The 22,032-nt window shown below is 45.0% G+C and overlaps 1 protein-coding gene across 1 annotated transcript in view; it reads right to left on the bottom strand.

The window, feature by feature from the left end:
- The window catches only part of ABCC4 (ATP binding cassette subfamily C member 4 (PEL blood group)), a 226,765-nt gene extending 206,491 nt beyond the window's left edge, over positions 1-20,274 (bottom strand). The window contains exon 1 of the mRNA XM_069970675.1: positions 20,063-20,274. Within this exon, the coding sequence (XP_069826776.1) occupies positions 20,063-20,136 (74 nt within the window). The 5' untranslated portion in view covers positions 20,137-20,274. The remainder of the gene's footprint in view (positions 1-20,062) is intronic.
- Positions 20,275-22,032: the final 1,758 nt, after the last annotated feature.

Genomic DNA, 22,032 nt, shown 5'->3' on the forward strand with positions numbered 1-22,032 from the left:
ATACAGTTGGGGTCAGCTATATGTCAGCACCTCCATGCTCCCCCGGCCTCTCTCTCCCGCACAGGAAGGAATCCTCTGCCCCGTCACTCAGTGTTGTAGCACATATATCTGCCGGCAGCGTCCCGGGCAGATCGTCACACATAGCTGCTTCACCACTGCCAAAAGATGAGGCGAGGAGAATTCCTGTGCGGGAACAGAGTGCGGTGCCCGGTGGGGGGAGGATGTGCTGACCTATACCTGACCCCAGCAGCCACTTTATGTATGGGAGAGGGGAGGCAGGGCACACCGTGCAGCTTCCAGAGCCACCCGGAAGCAGCAACAGCGCTGAGCACACAGCACGCCTGTGCGCAGCCTGTCACATCTCCAGTCTTCCTCCTCAGGAAGATTAACAGAGGGGAGCAGAGCATGCGGCCGCAGGGTGAGGAGGAGGAGGAGGAGGAGGAGGAGGAGGAGGGAGGGGAGAAATACCGCAGATACCATCCTGGCAGAGTTGAGGTCGGTATACCGCCCAGCCCTAGACTTAAGGCCCTTTACCACGGAACGATTATCGGTCGTATTCGGCCGTTAATCGTCCCGTGGAATAGAAAGCATAGAAAGAAACGATCGTTTATGTCGGCTGATCGTTGTGTCGTTTGTCTTTCAAACATGTTAGAAGACAAACGACTCATATAGCAACGATCTGCCACCGTCGCTTCGTGGAGTAGGAACAGCGGCAGAAGATCGCTGCTGTTTGCTATGGGCTGCCCAGATGATCTAGCAATCACCCGGGCGCCTGCCTGCCCCCTGGACTCACTCCAGCAGCAGTGAGCGGGGAAAGCGGAGCAAACAATTAGATTTTTAGAGAGAATTGTGCCTCTGTGTTATTGAACTATTTGCAGTACTTTATCATGACATTGTGTTCCCACCCACACAACACGCTGTATTCTCTACCTGTAACACCACACAGCACGCTGTATTCTGTACCTGTAACACCACACTATTCTCTACCTGTAACACCACACAGCACACTGTATTCTGTACCTGTAACACTACACAGCACGCTGTATTCTCTACCTGTAACACCACACAGCACGTTGTATTCTCTACCTGTAACAGCACACAGTACACTGTATTCTCTACCTGTAACACCACACAGCGCACTGTATTCTCTACCTGTAACACCACACAGCGCACTGTATTCTCTACCTGTAACGCAGATACTGGAATAAAGTAAAAAAAAACTTTTAGAATTTATTTTTCTTTTCATCTCCATGCACATATTATGATCAAGCATCTTTTATCTTTGGAGTTGAGCCCCACAATAAGGACTTTATTCGATATTATCTTACATGGGATATACTGTGTAAGCCTTGTTTTCTGTCCAGGTGGGATTGGCAGTGCCGGCTTTGATCCTCTCTGCCGTTTAGCATCATTCCATTGTGTTACAGAATCATTGTTGTGTATACGCTGCAGAACTGCAATGAAACTCCAACACGTGTGAACACAGCCCTAATTTAACTACAGAGTTTTGCACAGTGAAGATGCAGCAGCTGCTTCTGTCTGGTCAGAGATGGTAAATCACTCAGGCAATTGGGGGATCCAGCCAAGCCTCCTGTGACATCACATCCTGCCCCCTGTCTGCATCATCATCCTGTGCTCAGCAAACACACACAATGTGAGACAGAGGCATGGAATCTTTGTCTCCTACGGGGGGGAGAGCAGAAGGAGCAGGAGACAATGTGGATTGGCACAGAGGCCAGTTTTCTTCACTTTCTGGATTTCAATCAGCTACCAGTGTGGCAGAACACCAAAGATATCGTAATACATTGTATAGACACATCTATATAACTTCTAATGTACTTTTAATAGAAAACAAGTTTTCCTTATGTGGAGTTCCCCTTTAAACCTTACTAGAGTCATAATGCAGTTTTGGCCATGTTCAGTTTTGTTTTTAGCAATAACATGCTTTTTTCAGTTTTAACAATAAAAAAACACAATGTGCATTATGTGTTCCATAGTGGTTAATGGAAAATCAAGCATTAGTGCACACAAGATAAGATATCAGCAGTTAGCTCAACGGCTGTTAAATTAAAGGGGTAGTGCGGTGAAAAACATTTCCCCTCATTCCCTCCCCACATGCAAAGTTATATAACTTCATAATATACATTGGTAGCCAATTCCAGGTCCTTACCCCACTTTCCCTGGTCCCGCTGGCTTACTTCCGGGTTAGTCAGGACCATCTTACAGCCCCGGGCGCCATCTGGGGGTCGACACGTCATGATCTGGGGCATTCCTTGGGCTCCCAGGCACTCCCTCCCTGCCTTGGCACAGCTGTCAGTACTATTAGAACTGCAAGTCCCAGCGCACCCGATAGTCATACACATGTAAGGCCAGTGTGTATGACCATCCGGTCTGCTGGGACTTGCAGTTCTAATAGTACTGACAGCTGTACAGAGAGCGACAGGGTAAAGCAGGTCATACACATACAGTCATGTACCATCGGCTGATCGTTCTCTCTATTCAACCGAGCGATAATCGGCCGAATGGGGCCGATTCGGACGATTATCGTTCCTGTGGAATAGGGCCCTTAGGCTTGCTGTCTGTTACATATTTCTGCAATGCACTGGTCCCCCATCTAGTGACAGGACCCCCAATCGGCTTGCTATCAGGCGCCTCAGCAAGGTTGTCCACGCTAAACATCTGTTAATCTGCTAATGTAAATAGTTTAACAACAGATCTGAAATAATTGCTTAGTCGGCCGTGTGTTATCAGCATCTCAAGCCTTGGTAGTCTAACTGTGTCCTTCACTGGCACCTCTCTAAGGACAGGCTCGGAGAAAACACCATCGTTGCTTCTGAAAATGTTATAACAAAGAAAAAAACAAAAAATGATTCAGGGACAATGTTGCGCTTCAGCTGAGCAATGCATCCTTATTAAAACTGTACATAAAATGTCCTATGTCCTAGATACAACACCATCCCCAAAATATAACATCTAATGTACTCACAGTTTTATCTGCAGAGCTATAATAGCCATTTGTGGGTTTTCGGTTCTCAGACAAAGCTTCACTATAATCAGAACAGTGTGTTGAATTTAACATTGGAGGCACAATATGGCCCAAAGCAATCTATAGGTGCCATAATTACATATCAATACCATCACTGGCCGTGGCCCTGTCCTTTCTAAGTCAGTGATTGGCTGGAGCGGGCGGCCACTGCCAGATGAGTGGTGGAGCCGGGAACCAAAGATGATGCAGGAGAACACCGGGGCAGCCCAGAGAGGTAACAATAGGCCATTTATTATCTTCTGTGCCTGGGCAGCAATAGACTAAAAGTTAATTCTGAGTAGAATACCCAGTTTTCTCCCAAAGACAACTCTTGTCTATATGGGCTATTGGGGGGATATCAGCAACATAATGTCACCTCCTCAGTGATCACTTTATATCTGGAGTGGAATATGGGCCACATGGAAAATATTGCTAGCTTAGAGGAAAGGTGGCTCTTAAAGGGGTTATCCAGCGCTACAAAAACATGGCTACTTTTCCCCCTCTCTTGTCTCTAGTTAGGTGTGGTTTGCAAAAAACTTTATTTACCTCAATGGAACCGAGTTTTAAACCCCATCCAATCTAGAGACAAGAGAGGGGAAAAAGTGGCCATTCTTTTGTAGCGCTGGATAACCCCTTTAAATAAAACACAACCTGCATAGCAGATTTCCCAATTGTATAAGCCCAAATAGTTACAAAAGGTAGTCAGGGTAGGGTGGTCATCAACACTAGCGGACCCAAAAGTGGGAAGATAGGTTTGGCTTTAAACAGATTGTAATAGAGGGGAGAAAGTGTGCTGCAACACCTCGCTGCTGTTCCCCCAATGGGTGTGCCGTGACCACGTTGCATACACCGGTCACATTACACTACAGCCATTTACTGTGATTGGCAGCAGTGTCAAGTGCACAGCGCCATCACAGCACATGCCCGCAGGGCACATTCAAGGAAAAGTAAAGCTTTTAGCCAAGTTTCATTAAACTGTGTAAGGGCCCGGTCACACGGAGCAATAGTGGCAGAATTTCAAGCGGAGCCTACATCGCACATCACTTGGAGTTCCACCGATCCCATTGATTCAATGGGTTTTCTCATCCACCTAGAATCTCTGTTCAAAGAATTGACATTCCACCTCTTTTGCTCTGTGTGAACGGGCCCTTAAACAGAAACTGGCGTAAACTGCCCATAACAACCAATCACAGTTCAGCTTTCATTTTACCAGAGCTGATAGCTGAGCTGTGATTGGTTGCCGTCGTCAGGACTGGTGAATCCTAGTGTGGTGAGGACCATGCAGACTTGCTGTCCACTTAGTGGTGTAATGGCCCAGTCCGGTATATATTTTCAGCCATCTGGAGGTATATTGTTGCCATTGGCAACCCCGAACTGTCTGTATTTGGGCCTGTGTGTTTGTGTCTTTTCCTGGCCTCTTTTGGTAATGTATTATATGAGCATTGTTTTCTGTCATGTATTTGTTTGATATGCTGTTATGTATTATTCTCTAGTGGTTCAAGTGTTATTACAGTTTCCATAGCAACCCACTAGGAGAATATTGATTGGTCAATTTATATGTTTGTAAACAAGTGTTGAGCTTGATCAGTGCTCCTCCCCTGCAACCCATCAGACTCTAGTGATTGGCCAGGGGAAGCTAGCCCCGCCCATCTTCTACCCAGAGGGCTGTGCGGGTCTTGACAGTTGGTAGTCTGGCTTGGCCAGAGTCACATCTAACCTCCCTGCACCACCTCAGTAATCCTGTCAGACTTGATACCCAACCCCCTAACCTGTTTCCAGTCAGCCATAAGGACTAATATGTGTCCTCAAAGTCTCAGCAGGACATCCTCTGTATTTATTAGTGCCTGCTGTCGGATTGGTGACGTGTTAGAGGGTCACCCATTCACCGTCCACATCTTCCTGGCTTCAAAGTCAGTGAGTTCATTCATGTGTCTTCCTCCTGCTTGCCAGTGAGCGTTGACAGCGTCATTTCTTTCAAGTCAGTAACTTCAAGTATCTATTCACACGTACCTTATATAGGCTGGAAACCTTCAAAGTCCCTGGAACAGGTCTGTCTACTCTATTCCTGTAATCCTATCTACCAAGTTCAAGTTATAGTAACCAAGGTAACCCCCCCCCCCCAAGCTAAGGACTCTGATCAAGCCAACATATATTCACTATCAGATGCCCCTGTATTGGATTATACATAGTATATGGAAACTGTACTTGAAGAATAACTTACACCACTACTGTGTAAAGACTTTTATTAAAGATATTCCCCTGTGTATATGCTGAGAGAAGGGCCCTGGCACCCTCAGACCCCACCGTGACAGGAAGGTTACAGAAGGTGAGCCCTAAGGTTGCACTACACCACCCAGCAACAACCCCTCAGTATATTACAGTACACCGCAGGCAAGTTTAAAGATTCTAGTTTAGAGAGTTTTTAAAAAACGACTACAAAAGAACTGTAGAAAACCAAGACAGATTGCATTTCTATGAAGTGGCCTTATAGACACCATAGTTACACACAGTAATATAGAGTTCAGTAGAGATAAGAGCATCTACAACCCTAGAAAGCCCAATAACACAGAGACCTCCTATCAACTAAATGTAAATATTAAGCCACCCACACTGAAAGCAGGAAACTCACACAGATTCTTCCTGTTTACCTTGGCTGGTTGCCACAGAATCTGTCTTTCATGGAGCGATTACATGAGGTCTAACTGAGGTGAATTGCTTACTGTTTCCCCAAATGTGTATACACTAGCAGAACAATCAATAAGGGAAGGTGGACTCACTGCAGATTACAACACAGCAATGTCACCTTTCTAACATCACCTTAACAGACAATATAAAAGTCTATAAGAGAAAACATAATCTGTGTGTACCTATAGTGGAGGTCATCCGTACATACACAAAACAGGAGAAGCATGATGAATTTCTCATCATGCGCTCCGCTATAGATAGTTACATAGATCAGGTCACACTTTAGCTGTCAGGTGATACATTTATTTGCACAATGTCTGTGAATATAAATAATGGAAGGATCCCGGTCAATAAGGGAAGATCCTGTATCCAGGCCTACTGGCAGTGTGGGAGCAGAGTCTTAGGGATTGTGAGTTCTTCAGCCTAAGGGCCCTTGCAAACTAAGGAAATCACACGAATAACTTGCAGCAAATTCCGTCTCTCACCCCAACCCCCCACTTGAAGTTCTGCCAATCCCATAGGCTCCATTCTATGGTCAGGCTCCATTCTTTGGGTGGATGGCTAAATCCACCTGAACATAGAATAAAGTCTATGGGATGGGATGAGAGTGAAGCGGGAGCGCACATGGAATCCGCTGCAAGTTATCCGTGTGATTTCTTACGCAAATACCACAAGAGCTATTCAGATTTGGCCGATACATAAAATAAATAGTGAAATCCACATAATCATAAATTACCTGTTCAACCTGGAATCACTTGTTATGGCCAACTTGCAGTTGTTTAACCCCTTAAGGACAGAGCCTGAAATGGCCTTAAGGACCGGAGTAAATTTTATGAATATGACCAGTGTCACTTTATTCATTAATAACTTCGGGATGCTTTTACCTATCCGGCTGATTCTGAGATTGTTTTCTCGAGACATATTGTACTTTACATTTCTGGTAAATTGGAGTCGATACGAATCTTTATGAAAAAAACCCAAATAACGTGAAAAAAATGTGAAAAAATGCATTTTTCCAACTTTGAAACTTTTTTGCTTATACAGAAAGTGGTTATACCACATAAATTATATATTAAATAGCATTAGCAACATGCCTACTTTATGTTGGCGGCATTTATTAAACGATCTTTCATTTTTTTAAACAATAGGAAGCTTAAAACATTAGCAGCAAATTTCCAAATTTTCTGTAAAATTTCAAAATCAGATATTTTTAGGGACCTGTTCAGGTTTAGGCCAGGTTCAGACTATGTAACTGTGCAGCTGTATTTGCGGCTGTAATTGTGCGGCGGTATTTTTGGTGGTTCATGCGTACGCTGGAAAGTATAGGATATACGGCTGCACAGTGCACACTATGTATGAATCTACGGCCCGATCGTAAACGGACCTGTAAAAAATGAACAAGACCATTGTTTGCGGCTGGACATGCGGCCGCGGATTGACAGGCGGTCCGTACGGAGTACTTCAAAAATAGCCGGCAATGATGACGAATGCCGATGCCTCTAATAGTTAATATATTAAATTAATAAAACACATTTTCTTTGTAATAAAGTCCCTTTCGTTGGTCAATAATTTAATTCTAACGAATCCATCATTTTGCAATTAAATATACTGTTAAAATAAATAGATATATAAATAAATGTATATTTATATATATATTTATTTTTTGACAGTATATTTAATTGCACAATGATGGATTCATTAGAATTAAATTATTGAACAACAAAACTGAATTTATTTAATCGAAAATGTGTTTTATTAATTAAATATTAATTAGTACAGGAAGCTCCATAAGCCGTTAATTCATATTGCCGGCAAAAGAGCATTCTGTACTAATCATCACTTTACTTTAATGAAAACATCAAATGTTTCTTCTAATTATGTTATCACAATAGCATTATTAGAAGAAACATTTAGAATTATATGTGCGCTCAGCTGATTGGCTGATCGGCTGAGCGCACATATAATTAGCGGGTCCGCAGTACAGTGACTTCATTGCGCTGCGGACCAGTGAAGAGACAACATCGGGGTGAGTATAGAGCTCTCCCCACCCCCTCCCCAGCACTGCACCCCTCCCAGCAAGGAAGGGGGGTCACTTAACCCCTTCCTTGCTGGGATGGGTGCAGTCTGACATCAGTCTGGCCCCCAAGGGGTTAAGGGGGATGCAATACATCCTCCCTTAACCCCTTGGGGGCCAGACTGTAAGCAGCGATCTGTAAAGATGCTGCATACTGTAAGGAGCACAACACCGCTCACAATGATGGGTGTTGTGCTCCTGTTTGTGTGTTTTTTGTGTGTTTCTCCAATTTTTAGTTTTTCAGATATCGGTATCCTGGGGATTACGTCGGATTCCGTGGACTACGTCGATGACCAGCGTTTTTATTTTTTTATTTTTTTTTTTATAAAATGGTCAATGAGGGGTGTGGGGGTGTTTTTATTTGAATAAAATTTTTTTTTAACTTGTGTCTTGTCTTTATTTCTTTACTTTATAGACTTAGTAGTGGAAGCCGTCTAATAGACGGAATCCATTACTAAGTTGGGGGCCTAGTGTTAGCCGGTATAAAATGGCTAACACTAACCCCCTATTATTACCCCAGTACCCAATGCCACCAGGGGTACTGGGAAGAGTCGGGTGCCAGTGGTCCCGGAGCGTCAAAATTGGCGCTCCTGGACCGAGCGGCAGCAGGCTGGTAAGATTTAGGCTGGGGAGGGCCTAAACCAATGGCTCTTCCCACCCTGGTGTTACCAGGCTGCTGTCGTTTGGTTTTTAACCCGGCTGGTTATAAAAGTAGGGGGGACCCTATGCAATTTTTTCTTTAATTATTTATTTATTTAAAAAAAAACGCATAGGGTCCCCCCTATTTTTATAACCAGCCGGGTTAAAAACCAAACGACAGCAGCCTGGTAACACCAGGGTGGGAAGAGCCATTGGTTTAGGCCCTCCCCAGCCTAAATCTTACCAGGCTGCTGCCGCCCGGTCCAGGAGCGCCAATTTTGACGCTCCGGGACCACTGGCACCCGGCTCTTCCCAGTACCCCTGGTGGCATTGGGTACTGGGGTAATAATAGGGGGTTAGTGTAAGCCATTTTATACCGGCTAACACTAGGCCCCAACTTAGTAATGGATTCCGTCTATTAGACGGCTTCCACTACTAAGTCTATAAAGTAAAGAAATAAAGACAAGATACAAGTTAAAAAAAAATTTTATTCAATAAAAACACCCCCACACCCCTCATTGACCATTTTATTAAAAAAAAAAAAAACGCTGGTCATCGACGTAGTCCACGGAATCCGACGTAATCCCCAGGATACCGATATCTGAAAAACAAAAAGGGAGAAACACACAAAAAACACACCAACAGGAGCACAACACCCATCATTGTGAGCGGTGTTGTGCTCCTTACAGTATGCAGCATCTTTACAGATCGCTGCTTACAGTCTGGCCCCCAAGGGGTTAAGGGAGGATGTATTGCATCCCCCTTAACCCCTTGGGGCCAGACTGATGTCAGACTGCACCCATCCCAGCAAGGAAGGGGTTAACTGACCCCCCCCCCCCTTCCTTGCTGGGAGGGGTGCAGTGCTGGGGAGGGGGTGGGGAGAGCTCTATACTCACCCCGATGTGTCCTCTTCGCTGGTCCGCAGCACAATGAAGTCACTGTGCTGCGGACCCGCTAATTATATGTGCGCTCAGCCGATCAGCTGAGCACACATATAATTCTAAATGTTTCTTCTAATAATGCTATTGTGATAACATAATTAGAAGAAACATTTGATGTTTTCATTAAAGTAAAGTGATGATTAGTACAGAATGCTCTTTTGCCGGCAATATGAATTAACGGCTTATGGAGCTTCCTGTACTAAATAATATTTAATTAATAAAACACATTTTCGATTAAATAAATTCAGTTTCGTTGTTCAATAATTTAATTCTAACAAATCCATCATTTTGCAAATTAAATATACTGTCAAAAAATAAATATATATATAAATATACATTTATTTATATATCTATTTATTTTAACAGTATATTTTAATGCAAAATGATGGATTCGTTTAAATTTAATTATTGAACAACGAAAGGCACTTTATTACAACGAAAATGTGTTTTATTATTTTAATAGATTAACCATGAGAGACATCGGCATTAGTGCAGAGGATCGCAAACCCCGGTAATAGCAATTCATGTAAACTGTGTTCCCTGCTTTCCCAGATGCATCCAGAGGTGTTTGCATCACTTTCTTAAGATTTTATTTGTTATTTTTAGTTGAACCAGATTTCCAAGTAAATGACCGTATGTTTTGAGCCGCATGTCTATTTTTTCCCACGGCCGTAGTTTCATCCGCACATTTACAGCCGCATAAAAAATACAGCCGCACAGTTACATAGTGTGAACCTAGCCTTAAAGTGTATTTGAGGGGCCTGTATGTTAGAAAGCCCCACAAAGCACCCCATTTCAGAAACTGCACCCCCCACACTCTGCAAAAGCATATCCAGAAAGTTTTTTAACCCTTTAGGGGAGTCACAAAAATAAAAGCTAAGTGTGTAAGAAATTTGAAAATTTTAATTTTCTGTGCAGAGATTTTATTGTAATCCAATATTTTTCATAATTATAAACCTATTACCAAAGAAATGCACCGCAATAATTATTGCCCCATTTCTGCAGTTTATAGAAATACCCCATATGTGGCCCTATTGCGCTATTTGACGCAACCACAAGCCTCAGATATAAAGGAGGGCCTAGTGAATTTCAACACCTCCGTTATATTTGGTCATTTTTGACCGTACCACTTCAGGTTGGCAGAGGCTTTGGGGTGCCAAAACCTAAAAAACACCCCTAAAGGGACACCATTTAGAAAACTACACCCCTCAAGGAATGTAACAAGGGGTGCGGTGAACATCTGGACCCCACAGGTGCTTCAGATTTTCCGAACAATATGGCGTGAACAAAAGAAAAATTTATTTTTTACACTAAAACGTTGTTCTAGCCTTCAATTTTTCATTTTCTTAAAGGAATAAGAGGAAAAAAAAGACACAAAATGTGTAGCGCAGTTTCTCCCGAGTACGGAAATACCCCACATGTGGCGATAAAGCGCCAAAGGGGGCGCAGGACGAGCCTCCAAAGGGAAGAAGCGCCAATTGGCTTTTGGAAGCTGAATTTCACTGGAAAGGATTTCAAGGGCCATGTCACATTTACAGAGCCCTCATGCTGCCAAGAGACTGGAAACCCCCCACAAGTGACCCCATTCTGGAAACTACACCCCTCGAAGAATCTAACAAGGGGTTCAGTGAGCATATGGACCCCACTGGTGACGGGCACAAATGTGGAACAATGTGACGTGAAAGGGAATATTTTCATTTTTTCACTTTCATGGCACAAATGTGCCTGTCATCAAGGGGTCCATATCCTCACTGCACCCCTTGTTAGATTCCCTGAGGGCTGCAGTTTCCAGAATGGGGTCACTTGTGGGGGGTTTCCAGTGTTTTGGCAGCACAAGGGCTCTGTAAATGCGACATGGCATTCATCATCCATTCTAGCCAAATCCAACCTCCAAAATCCAAATGGCGCTCCTTCCCTTGGGAGGCTTGCCCTGCGCCCACATGGCGCTTTATGTCCACATGTGGGGTATTTACGGACTCGGGGGAAATTGCTCTACACATTTTGTTTTTTTTCCCTCTTTTAACCCCTTGTGAAAATTATAAATTCAAGGCTAAACCAACATTATAGTGTAAAAAATGTAATATTTCATTTTCACGCCATATTGTTCCACATTTGTGCCCGTCATCAGTGGGGTCCATATGCTCACTTGTTAAATTCTTTGAGTGGTGTAGTTTCCATAATGGGGTCACTTGTGGGGGGTTTCAAATGTCTTGGCAACACAGGGGCCTTTTGAATGCAACATGGCCCCTCGAAATCCATGCCATCCAAATCCAGCCTTCAAAAACCAGATGGCGCTCCTTCCCTTCGGAGGTTTACCCTGCACCCGCATGGCGCTTTATGTCCACATGTGGGGTATTTCCGTACTCGTAATTGCGCTACACATTTAGTGTTTTTTTTATCTTTTAGCCCCTTGTGAAAATGAAAAAAATCATGACAAGATTAATAATTTAGAGTAAAAATTTTACAAAAATTACACTAAATGTTGGTCTAGCCTTGATTTTTTCCCATTTCCACAAGGGGTTAAAAAAGAAAATGAACACAAAACGTGTAGGGTAGTTTCCCCTGAGTACGAAAATACCCCACATGTGGGCATAATGTGCCATATGGGCACAGGGCAAGCCACCAAAGGGACAGAGCGCCATTTAGAGGCTGGAATGGAGGATGGAGGCCATGTCGCAATTACAAAGCTCCTGTGCTGCCAGGACAGTAGAAACCCCCGACAAGTGACCCCATTCTGGAAACTACACCCCATAAGGAATCTAACAAGGGGTGCAGTGAGCATATGGACCCCACTGGTGACGGGCACTTACGTAGAACATGTGCCAAGAAAATAAAAAATACATTTTTTTTCATTTTCACGTCCCAAATGTGGCCGTCACCAGGGGGCCATATCCCCACTGCCCCCCTTGTTAGATTCCTTATGGGGTGTAGTTTCCAGAATGGGGTCACTTGTGGGGGGTTTCTACTGTCCTGGCAGCACAGAGGCTTTGTAATTGCATCATGGCATCCTCTAATGGGAATGGAGGCCATACCTATTTAGCTGGGGAAAAGGGACCATTCTAATTTATTTGGGGGTATTAGGCCAATTATTAGTTTATAAGGTTGAAAATGACAGGCGTCCATCAAATTCAACCTGTGTTGATCCAGAGGAAGGCAAAAAACCCTCGTGAGGCAGACGACAGTAGCCTCATCACAGGGGAAAAATTCCTTCCAGACTCCATAATGGCGATCAGAATAATCCCTGGATCAACGTGACCCCTGAAATAGGAATAAGGGACAGAATTTAGAAAATGTAGAACTCCAATGACGTGTGGTACGCCTTGAAGCGATCCAGTATGCAGAGGCCGGGGTGATCCCCCCTGTTACCCCACACTCTGCACTTCTTCTAGGGTCTCCTGTTTTCCAGTGTAAGACGTCACCTGGAAAATGTTGCCCTGGTGCGATAAGGGGTCCTTTATATCCAGAAGCGCTGGGTCCGCTCCATGGCTGCTAAATATTAGGGCGCTATTACTACTTCTGATATTTTAGGATCGTGCCGCAAGATACAGTAGCTCGGGCAGCGAGGGACCAGAAGAGGGGGTGCTGGTATAAAAGTTATCCCCGTACAGGTGGTAACCTTTATCCAGCAGTGGGAAGATCAGTTCCCGGATGATCTTCCCACTTGTTCCGAGGATGGGGGGGGAGGGGGCATCTGGGGGCATCTGGGGCTGGATTCGGGTGTCCCTTCCTACATACACTCTAAGGGTACGTGCACACTGCGGAATCGCGACAGATAACCCTTTGTGCATTCCACAGCTGGCACCCACCGGTGGAGTGATGCAGGCGCACGTCTCCATCCGTGTCATAGACTCCATTCTATGCACGGGCGGATTCTGCTCTCCGTCCAATGTGTTCATTCTTTGGATGGACGATGGAATCCGCCCGTGCATAGATTGGAGTCTATGACACGGGTGGAGACACGCGCCCGCATTAGTCCGCCGGCGGGTGCCAGCTGCGGAATGCACAAAAGGTTATCATTCGCCATTCTGCAGTGTGCACGTACCCTAAATCTGTAAGTGTACCCTGAGGTACTCTCACAGAGTTTGTAGAATTTCATACAGTCATCTCTAATTGGGACGGTACTGGCGGAAAAGACGTGTCTGGGGGGCAGCGTACGATACGCTACCCCCAGACACGTCACTGGATGATGAGGATAATGAGGATAATTGGAGGAAAGAAGGATCCTCACTGGCTGTTTCAGTGTCGGAGGCAATAATAACGTATGCGTCCGACGCCGAAAACACCCTGGGGGCCATCTTTATACGGGGATTGGTATATGGTGTATCTAGTGGTGTAGTGTCAAACTTTATTCAATGTAGTGTAGTGTAATGTAGTGTTTTTTACATGTTTTTTTCAGTAAGTCTAAAAAAAAACCTACGCCAACAAAGGAGTTGTGGATAAACACCCTACACCAAAAAGGAGGAGTTGCTGATTAGCAGCGCACTTTCGTGCGATGCTGATCAACACTCAGCGGCGATAGGGTGCGGAAAAAAGAGAAAAAAAAATTTTGAAAAAGAAAAAAACATTACTTTTTCTACATTCTGAACATCCCTGTAGCTGCTGATAAGTGTATTACACATATCAGCCGCTAGAGGGCAGCAGAGCGCAAAATCCGGAAAAAGACGAGGCTGGAGCCGAAAAAAGCTGATGGGGACCGCCGGAAATAGCCGAAGACCCGACGGAAAGACGGAGGACGCAGCGAACCCGGAAGACGCCGATCAGGCATCTAGCTGAGGGGTCCAGAGCAGGTATTTACTATTTTTGTGGACTCTGATCGCCGTGCCACTGGCCCGATCGCCGTGAATGGCCGGCCGGTAGCAATCGGGCCGGTGGCACAGTGACCACCATTACTTTTTACAGTAATGGCTGTCGGTGCCGTCCTCGGAAAGGTTTCGATCGCCGCTATTGGCTGATCTGAATTGATCAGCCAATAGCGGCGATCGTAAGCACGGGGGGTGTTAACCACCCCCCGTGCCGAGAAGCTAAGATGGTCTGCTTTGATTTATAGCAGGCCATCTTCCCCGATCGCTGTGTGAGAAGACACAGCGATCGGGGAAACATCGGGCGTAAATTTACGCCCTGATGCGTTAAGTACCAAGGCCCGATGTCGTTAAGGGGTTAAGCCAAAACCAAGAATGTATTCAAAAGAAATAAAATCATTGGGGAGATTTATCAAACATGGTGTAAAGTAAAACTGGCTCAGTTGCCCATAGCAACCAATCAGATTCCACCTTTCATTTCACACAGACTGTTTGGTAAATGAAAGGTGGAATCTGATTGGTTGCTAGGGGCAACTGAGTTAGTTTCACTTTACACCATGTTTGATAAATCTCCCCCCTTAAGGCTATGTGCACACGGAGCAAATGTGGCAGAATTCCAATGCCGCCAGCCACCCTGTCATAAAGCCTCCCATAGACTGTCATTATGACAGGGAGGCTGGTGGCATTCTACGGCGGAGAATTCCGGCACTTTTGCTCCGTGTGCACGTGGCCTAAGGGTATGTTCACTGAGGAATAGGCAAGTATTCAGCAAGGAATTGAAGAGGAAAATTTTCTGCTTGAAATTCCTCACCTATTCATCTCTGGCAGAATAGGAGTAGATTTAAGGCAGAATTTCAAACCCCATTGACTTCTATAGCAGAATTCCTCTAGCAGAATCCGCCCTAAGAACTGACAATCCCGCATCCTTCACTGAGTGGCTGAGCGGACCTGAGACGTCACGTCCCGCGTCAGACACCCGGAAGCAGCCGGGAGTGCCATGATGCGGGACCCGCCGCTGGAACCGGGGAGGTAAGTGGCAGTCTTTTCTTTCAGCCACCTCTTCCCCGGCCAAATCTAAAAATAGCCCCCACGCTGGATAAACCCTTTCAATCTGCCATAGACTAACCTCTAGTCCCAGCTTTTTGACCACAAAAATACAGTTCCAAGTGTAAATGAAAATGCAGCAGAAGGCTATGTGTAAGCCAAGCCTTAGGCTAGGTTCACACTGCGTTTTCAGCATCCGTTTAACGGATCTGTTTTTTGCAAAAAACGGATGCCTTCGTGTGCATCCGTTTTTGATCCGTTTTTCCATTGACTTCCATTATAAAAAAAAAAAAACGGATCAAAACGGATGCGGTTTTTTGTTTTTTTTTTACGCACAATAAAGTACTGTTGAGGCTGGGTTCACACTGTTTTCAGCATCCGTTTAACGGATCTGTTTTTTTTAACGGTCAAAAAAGTAGAGTCAAAAGTACTTTATTGTGCGTCAAAAAAACGCATCCGTTTTGATCAGTTTTTTTTTTTTATAATGGAAGTCAATGGAAAAGCGGATCAAAAACGGATGCACACAAATGCATCCGTTTTTTGCAAAAAACTGATCCGTTAAACGGATGCTGAAAACAGTGTGAACCTAGTCTGACACTACTTTTTTGACCGTTAAAAAAAAAAGGGATCCATTAAACGGATGCTGAAAACGCAGTGTGAACCCAGCCTTAGAAAGGTAAGCTGTCCGGGCTATATCACAGCCATCTTTAGGCTTTCTACGAAAGACACTTAGAAAACAGAACTTGGTGCAGAAGCTGTAATTTCACATCGCTTTAAGCTAGCTGCATGTTACCGCATGTCCCCAGCCATAATCTAGTATACAGAATGTACCAGGACACCAGAAAATAAGTGTGTAGTAGGCCAAATGATTTCACTCTGCCCAGGAGCCAGGGCGCAAAGCTAGACAATACTACACATTATATCATAAGGAGAAGGCCTCGCCTGCCTGTACAGCAGCACATGGGGCTCCTGCACTTCCGTAATAGTCATAACACTGCTCAATACAACAATGGATCACACAGGTGGCCCTCCCTAGGACGTCTAAGGATCTAACATTCCACTTTTCTCTGATTCTTTATGAATGAATTAAATGTAACACATATGGAAATATAATATGGGCCAATATGCTGCAAGTCGTGGATTTCACTGCAGTTCTGGGCATGTATTACACTTAGGGTGCCTTTACACAAGAGAGATTTATCTGACAAATTTTAAAGGGAACCTGTCAACCCCCGTGACGGGGTGACAGGCTCTCGACTCCCCGCTACAGCCCCCTATACTCACCTGATCCCGCCGAGAGATGAGTCTAACGCTCATAGAGAATGATGGAGAGTCCAGTGCTCCGCCATTCTCTGTGAGCGTTGGACTCATCTCTCAGCCGCGCTCCGGGCTGCACCGGCTGAGATCTCAGTGACCCGACCGGATCCAGAAGCGGGACCCGACGGGATCAGGTGAGTATAGGGGGCTGTAGCGGGGGGTCGGGAGCCTGTCACCCCGACACGGGGGGTGACAGGTTCCCTTTAAGCCAAAGCCAGGAATGGATCTCAAAAGAGGAGAAATCTCAGTCTTTCCTTTACGCTGTACCCTGTTTATAGTCAGTTCCTGGCTAAGGCTTCAAACATCTGTCAGATAATCTCTCTGTGTAAAGGCACTTTAAGGCCGGGGCTACACTTGCAACTTTTTGTAGCGATACAAATTGGTTTTAAACTGGCCCTGGCCTTAGGCTAATAATTGTGCAAAAATGCATCTTGGGCGATACAGCTTCTGCATGGGATGCAGGAGGAATGTTCACAGAAACGTGGCAGTAAGGGTACATTCACACGTACACAAAATTTGCAGACGTAACTGACAGGGAAGGAATGTCGTGGATTTGTTCCCCATCCAGTATGATGTGTTAGTATCATGCCGACAACATCCATAACATCCACAAATTTGCGGACGTGTGAATGCGCCCTTAGTGACAGCTGACAAGATTCTGCACAGCGATACTCAAATCCACACTATGTACAATACTGGCTGGATTCCCATGAAAGGACGATTATTCACAGTATAATTGACATGGATTTTGACACAGAATAGGAGCGGATTCCATGTTAAAATCAACACCAATTCTTCTCCAGATTTATCAAGTTACCTGGAACCAAAACTGTCTGGTTTTACCAATTGCAACCAGTCACAGCTTTGGTTTTAGGCAGATTTATGTGCAGAGTACAGAATATTCCGCCGTGTGGACTTCGCTTGAAGCTCTGCCTGTCCCATAGACTTAATGATATTCACCTGCAAATTATGCTGTCAGCACAAAGAATTGCCACGTCCATTGTTTGGCCGGACGGTGGAATTCACAGGAGAATATCACCGACTATGGGACAGGTGGAACTTCAAGAGGAGGCCACACGGTGGAATCCGCTTGGAAGTCTTAACACGTATTCTATAGTGTGCACCTACCCTAAGGGCCCTATTCCACCGAACCATTATTGTTCAGATTATCGTTAAATCGTTCGAATCTAAGCGATAATCGTTCGGTTGAAATGCAGATAACGATTAACGACCGAAAGAGAAATCATTGATCGCTTTATAAGACCTGGACCTATTTTTATCGTTGTTCATTCGCAAATCGTTCGTATTGAATAAGGGCCCTATTCCACCGGACGATTATCGTTCGCATAATCATTAACGATTAACGATCTCAAACGAAAGACCTGAAAATGTTCACTCATTTCCATGGAACGATAATCGTTACTTATGATCGTATTTGCGATAGTTTTTTCTTCGCTATTTCTTCGCTATTGCATTCGTATCTACTGAGAACGACCGAACGACTTGTTATTCAATGCGAACGATTTGCGAATGTTTTGCGAACGAGCAATGCTAAAAATAGGTCCAGGTCTTATAAAGCGATCAACGATTTCTCGTCGTTAATCGTTAACTGCATTTCAACCCAACGATTATCGTTTAGATTCGAACGATTTAACGATAATCTGAACGATAATAGTCCGGTGGAATAGGGCCTTAAGACATCGTTCAGTCGTTCGCAATAGATACGAACGCAATAGCGAAGAAATAGAGGAGAAAAAACTATCGCAATTACGATCATAAGTAACGATTATCGTTCCATGGAAATGAGTGAACGTTGTCAGGTCTTTCGCAATAGCGGTCGTTTGAGATTGTTAATCGTTAACGATTATGCAAACGATAATCGTCCGGTGGAATAGGGCCCTAAGTCTGGACCATTGTGGGACTTAAAGGGGTAGTGCAGCAAAACAAAATTTCTTCCCAGTGAACTGGAGCCAGAGATTTTTGCCAGAGAGACCAAAGAGCACTGTGTAAGACTGGAAATAATACACCACTTCCTGCAGGACATACAGCAGTGGGGTCAAAAAAACCTACAACTTGACCAATCAGAACTTTTCATGTCTCTAGGACACTTTAACGACCTGTTTACACTGAGCAAAAGTGGCCGAATTTCAAGCGGAACCCGCAGCACGGATGCCCCTTTCACATTATTTCAAATAGATTTCTTGTGCACCTCCACTCTCCGCCCAAAGAATAGACATGTCCATTCTTTGGGCGGAGAGAGGAGGCGTGCAAGAAATCCCACTAAATCAATGGGACAGGTGGAATTTCAAGCGACATCCATGGCGCAGATTCCACTTGAAATTCTGCCACTTTTGCTCAGTGTGAAGAGAGGGTAATAAAGCAAGTGCTGACCAGAAACACTTCTCTGTAATATCTCACATACCAGATAATTTATCAGATCCATTCTTTAAAGGTCCCAATCTGTTTTAGTCAACGCTGTGTCAGGACCAGCCAAATGTCTAAGGGTATGTTCACACTATGGAATACAGGCGGAAATTTCAAGCAGGGGCCGCGTGGTGGACTCAGCTTGAAGTTCCGCTTGTCCTATTGACTCAATGATACTCTTAAGATCAATCAGCCATTTGCCCAAAGAATTGACATGTCAATACTTTGGGCAGACAGGGGATTGAGCTTAAGCATCACCGAGTCAATGGGACAGGTGGAACTTCAAGCGGAGTCCGCCGTACGGCCCCTGCTTGAAATTTTTGCCTTTATTTCATAGTGTGTACATAGCCTAAAGTGTATGAAGACCTATCAATACTGACTCTCCCCTGACAGATGATGTTGGGGGAGTGAAGAATCAGACAACCACCTGACCTTTCCATTTCCAGAGAGATCAATCACCACTGGAGCTGTGTGGATGCAACTTATGATGCGTTTACACAGGCAGATTTATCTGACAGATTTTTTAAGCCAAAGCCAGGAAACAGACCATAAACAGGGAACGGGTCATAAAGGAAAGAATGAGATTTCTCCTCTTTTCAAATCCATTTCTGGTTTTTGGCTTCCAAAACCTGTCAGATAAATCTGCCTGTGTAAACGCACCATTACGTATGGTGGGGGTCGTGGGTCGTGTATGGTGGGGGTCGTGGGTCGTGTATGGTGGGGGTCATGCATGGCGGGGGTCGTGCATGGCGGGGACATCAGTGTGCAGAGCCCCAGCAGCTGATGGACAGGGAAGAAGCTATAAGAAGTCTCCTGCACAGTATAATCTCCTAGTCCAGTCCTCCCCGACCTGCACATCTGATACCCATCACAGCCTTACAGGTCAGGGCATGCTGGGAGTCGTAGTACTGCAGCAGCAGGTTGGGGTCACTCCACTGTAGCACATCTTAGTAACAACCTGTAGATTGCCCTGTGCACACTGTGTCAGTAATATGGAGGGCTGGGGATGGGCATGCTGCCCGGTGTGCGACCTGTCAGCGGGCACGGCAGGTAACCATGCTCGCCACTCCTCCACTGTCCCGGATCCCTAGACAGCCTGGCACCGGCTCCTTACCAGAAGAAGACTTTGGAGCAGAAGTTGGCAGTCTGCAGCGGGTTGGTTTTGTCTTTCTTGTTAGTGTCCTCCATGCTCAGCGCCTCCTCACAGACCCCGCTGTGCTGCTCTTCTTCATCAGGACCCCGCACTAGCGGACTGCTCAGAGTGCACCGCAGCGATCTCAGCGCCCGCACTTCAGCCTGCTGCTTCACTCAACCTCAGCCGCATGCGGTCCCGCCCACTGCCGTAATCCCGACCTGCCATTGGACAGCTGGCTGTGAGTGGCACTCGCTTTGCCGGAATTCTCCACTAATAGGAGGAAAGCGTGTCACGTGGATTGGGGGTTAATTACCTGACGTAAGGGTGGTGTGGAGGTACGGCTGCTGCTGCTGGGATGTCCTCTTCTGCCCCATGTGCTGACAGTGAGCACGGCGCTGGACGGACACTAAGGGCAGTGTCTGCTGTCAGAGATGGTCACCAAGTCCCTAAAGGAACTGTCCACTTACTTACATCATTAGGTTCCTCAGTTATCGGAACTTTGTTTCCCATAACAACCAATGACAGAAAAAAGTCATTGGTGCAAACCTACAACTCCCATCATGCCCTGTGGAGAGCGGTCCCTCTCATATAAGGAGGAGAAGTGAAGGTCTGATCCCACCCTTACAATTACTGCCAGGTATTCCAACAAATACATCGGAGGACATCAATAAAATATTACCCCTACTTTTTACCCAATTTTGTGCCAAATTTTGCTGTGTGCCAAAAAGAAAAAAAAATCACAGAAACCCCAAATTTCCCAGGAACAACTTGAATACCCCACAAATATGAATTGCCCGAAGGTTTTTCAAATTAAAGATTGTATTTTTTTCTGCAAATGTGCGTATATTAGTGCAGTAAGCTGCTGGAAACATTTTACCAGATAATAAATCCATTATATTGTACACCATGTCTGGTGAGGGGCCGACAGCCGGGACCCATCCTGGGAATGGGGTGAAATGTCCCCTGAATAAGTGGAGCACACCACATGGAAATGTTTATTGGCCAAACAGAATGGATGGAGCAGTGGCCTCGGACACATGGGGTGCTCCATTAGTGGACATTGGTGGGGGTCCCAATGATCAGACCCCACCGATCAATTTGTTGACCTATCTGGTTCCCCGCAGCTGCCATTTCGGTGACTTCCAGTCCTCTACTGCTCAGCTGCTACTTCCGAGATGAGACATTGGAGCAGGACTTTTAAAGCAGCGCCCCATCTCAGTCAGTGATTGGCGGAGCAGGCAGGTCCTTCTGACATATAGAAATATAAATACCCTGCAGTGGTGACTAGCAGGGGACCAGAGCTGCAGGGGACCAGAGCTGCAGGGGACCGAGGTAGGTGAGTATCATTGACATTGTTTTCCTACCAGCCCCTAAGCAAATTAAAAGAAAATTTGCTTTATTTGGTGTCATATATGTTAGATATTAAAGGACAACTCCGGCGATTTAAAAAACAAAACACTCACAAACATACGTTTTATATTTACCAACCCTCCTGCCGCCTGATTTCCCCATCATTTCTTCCTTGTCTTATATCTGTACAAAGTTGCACTGGTGATTGATATTCTAGAAAGTGTAGTCTGTACACAATAACCTTAGGTAGGGAAGATGATCTCATTGTATTATAGATGCTAAAGATGAGCCTGACCAGAAGCATACTGACTGCGTCTGATAGAAACCAGAGAAACGGAGACTATTGGGTGTAATTCAGCATTAGAAGAAATGTAATGTACTTACCAAACATATTATCTGTATACTGTTTGTAGATCATATTGATATATAAGCTGTAAATGGTGTTTGAAAGTTGACAGACCCTCTATTCATTTGCGCCTTAAATGGGTCATGGAGTAAGTAGCTGGAGTAAGTAGCTTCCATTGGAGCACTGTTGTCCGACGTAGTCCAGGTAACTTTCACAGGTCAATATTCTGGTCAGTTATATTACATCTGTATGT

This window comes from Dendropsophus ebraccatus, chromosome 5, assembly GCF_027789765.1.
Source record: "Dendropsophus ebraccatus isolate aDenEbr1 chromosome 5, aDenEbr1.pat, whole genome shotgun sequence".
Taxonomy (NCBI): domain Eukaryota; kingdom Metazoa; phylum Chordata; class Amphibia; order Anura; family Hylidae; genus Dendropsophus; species Dendropsophus ebraccatus.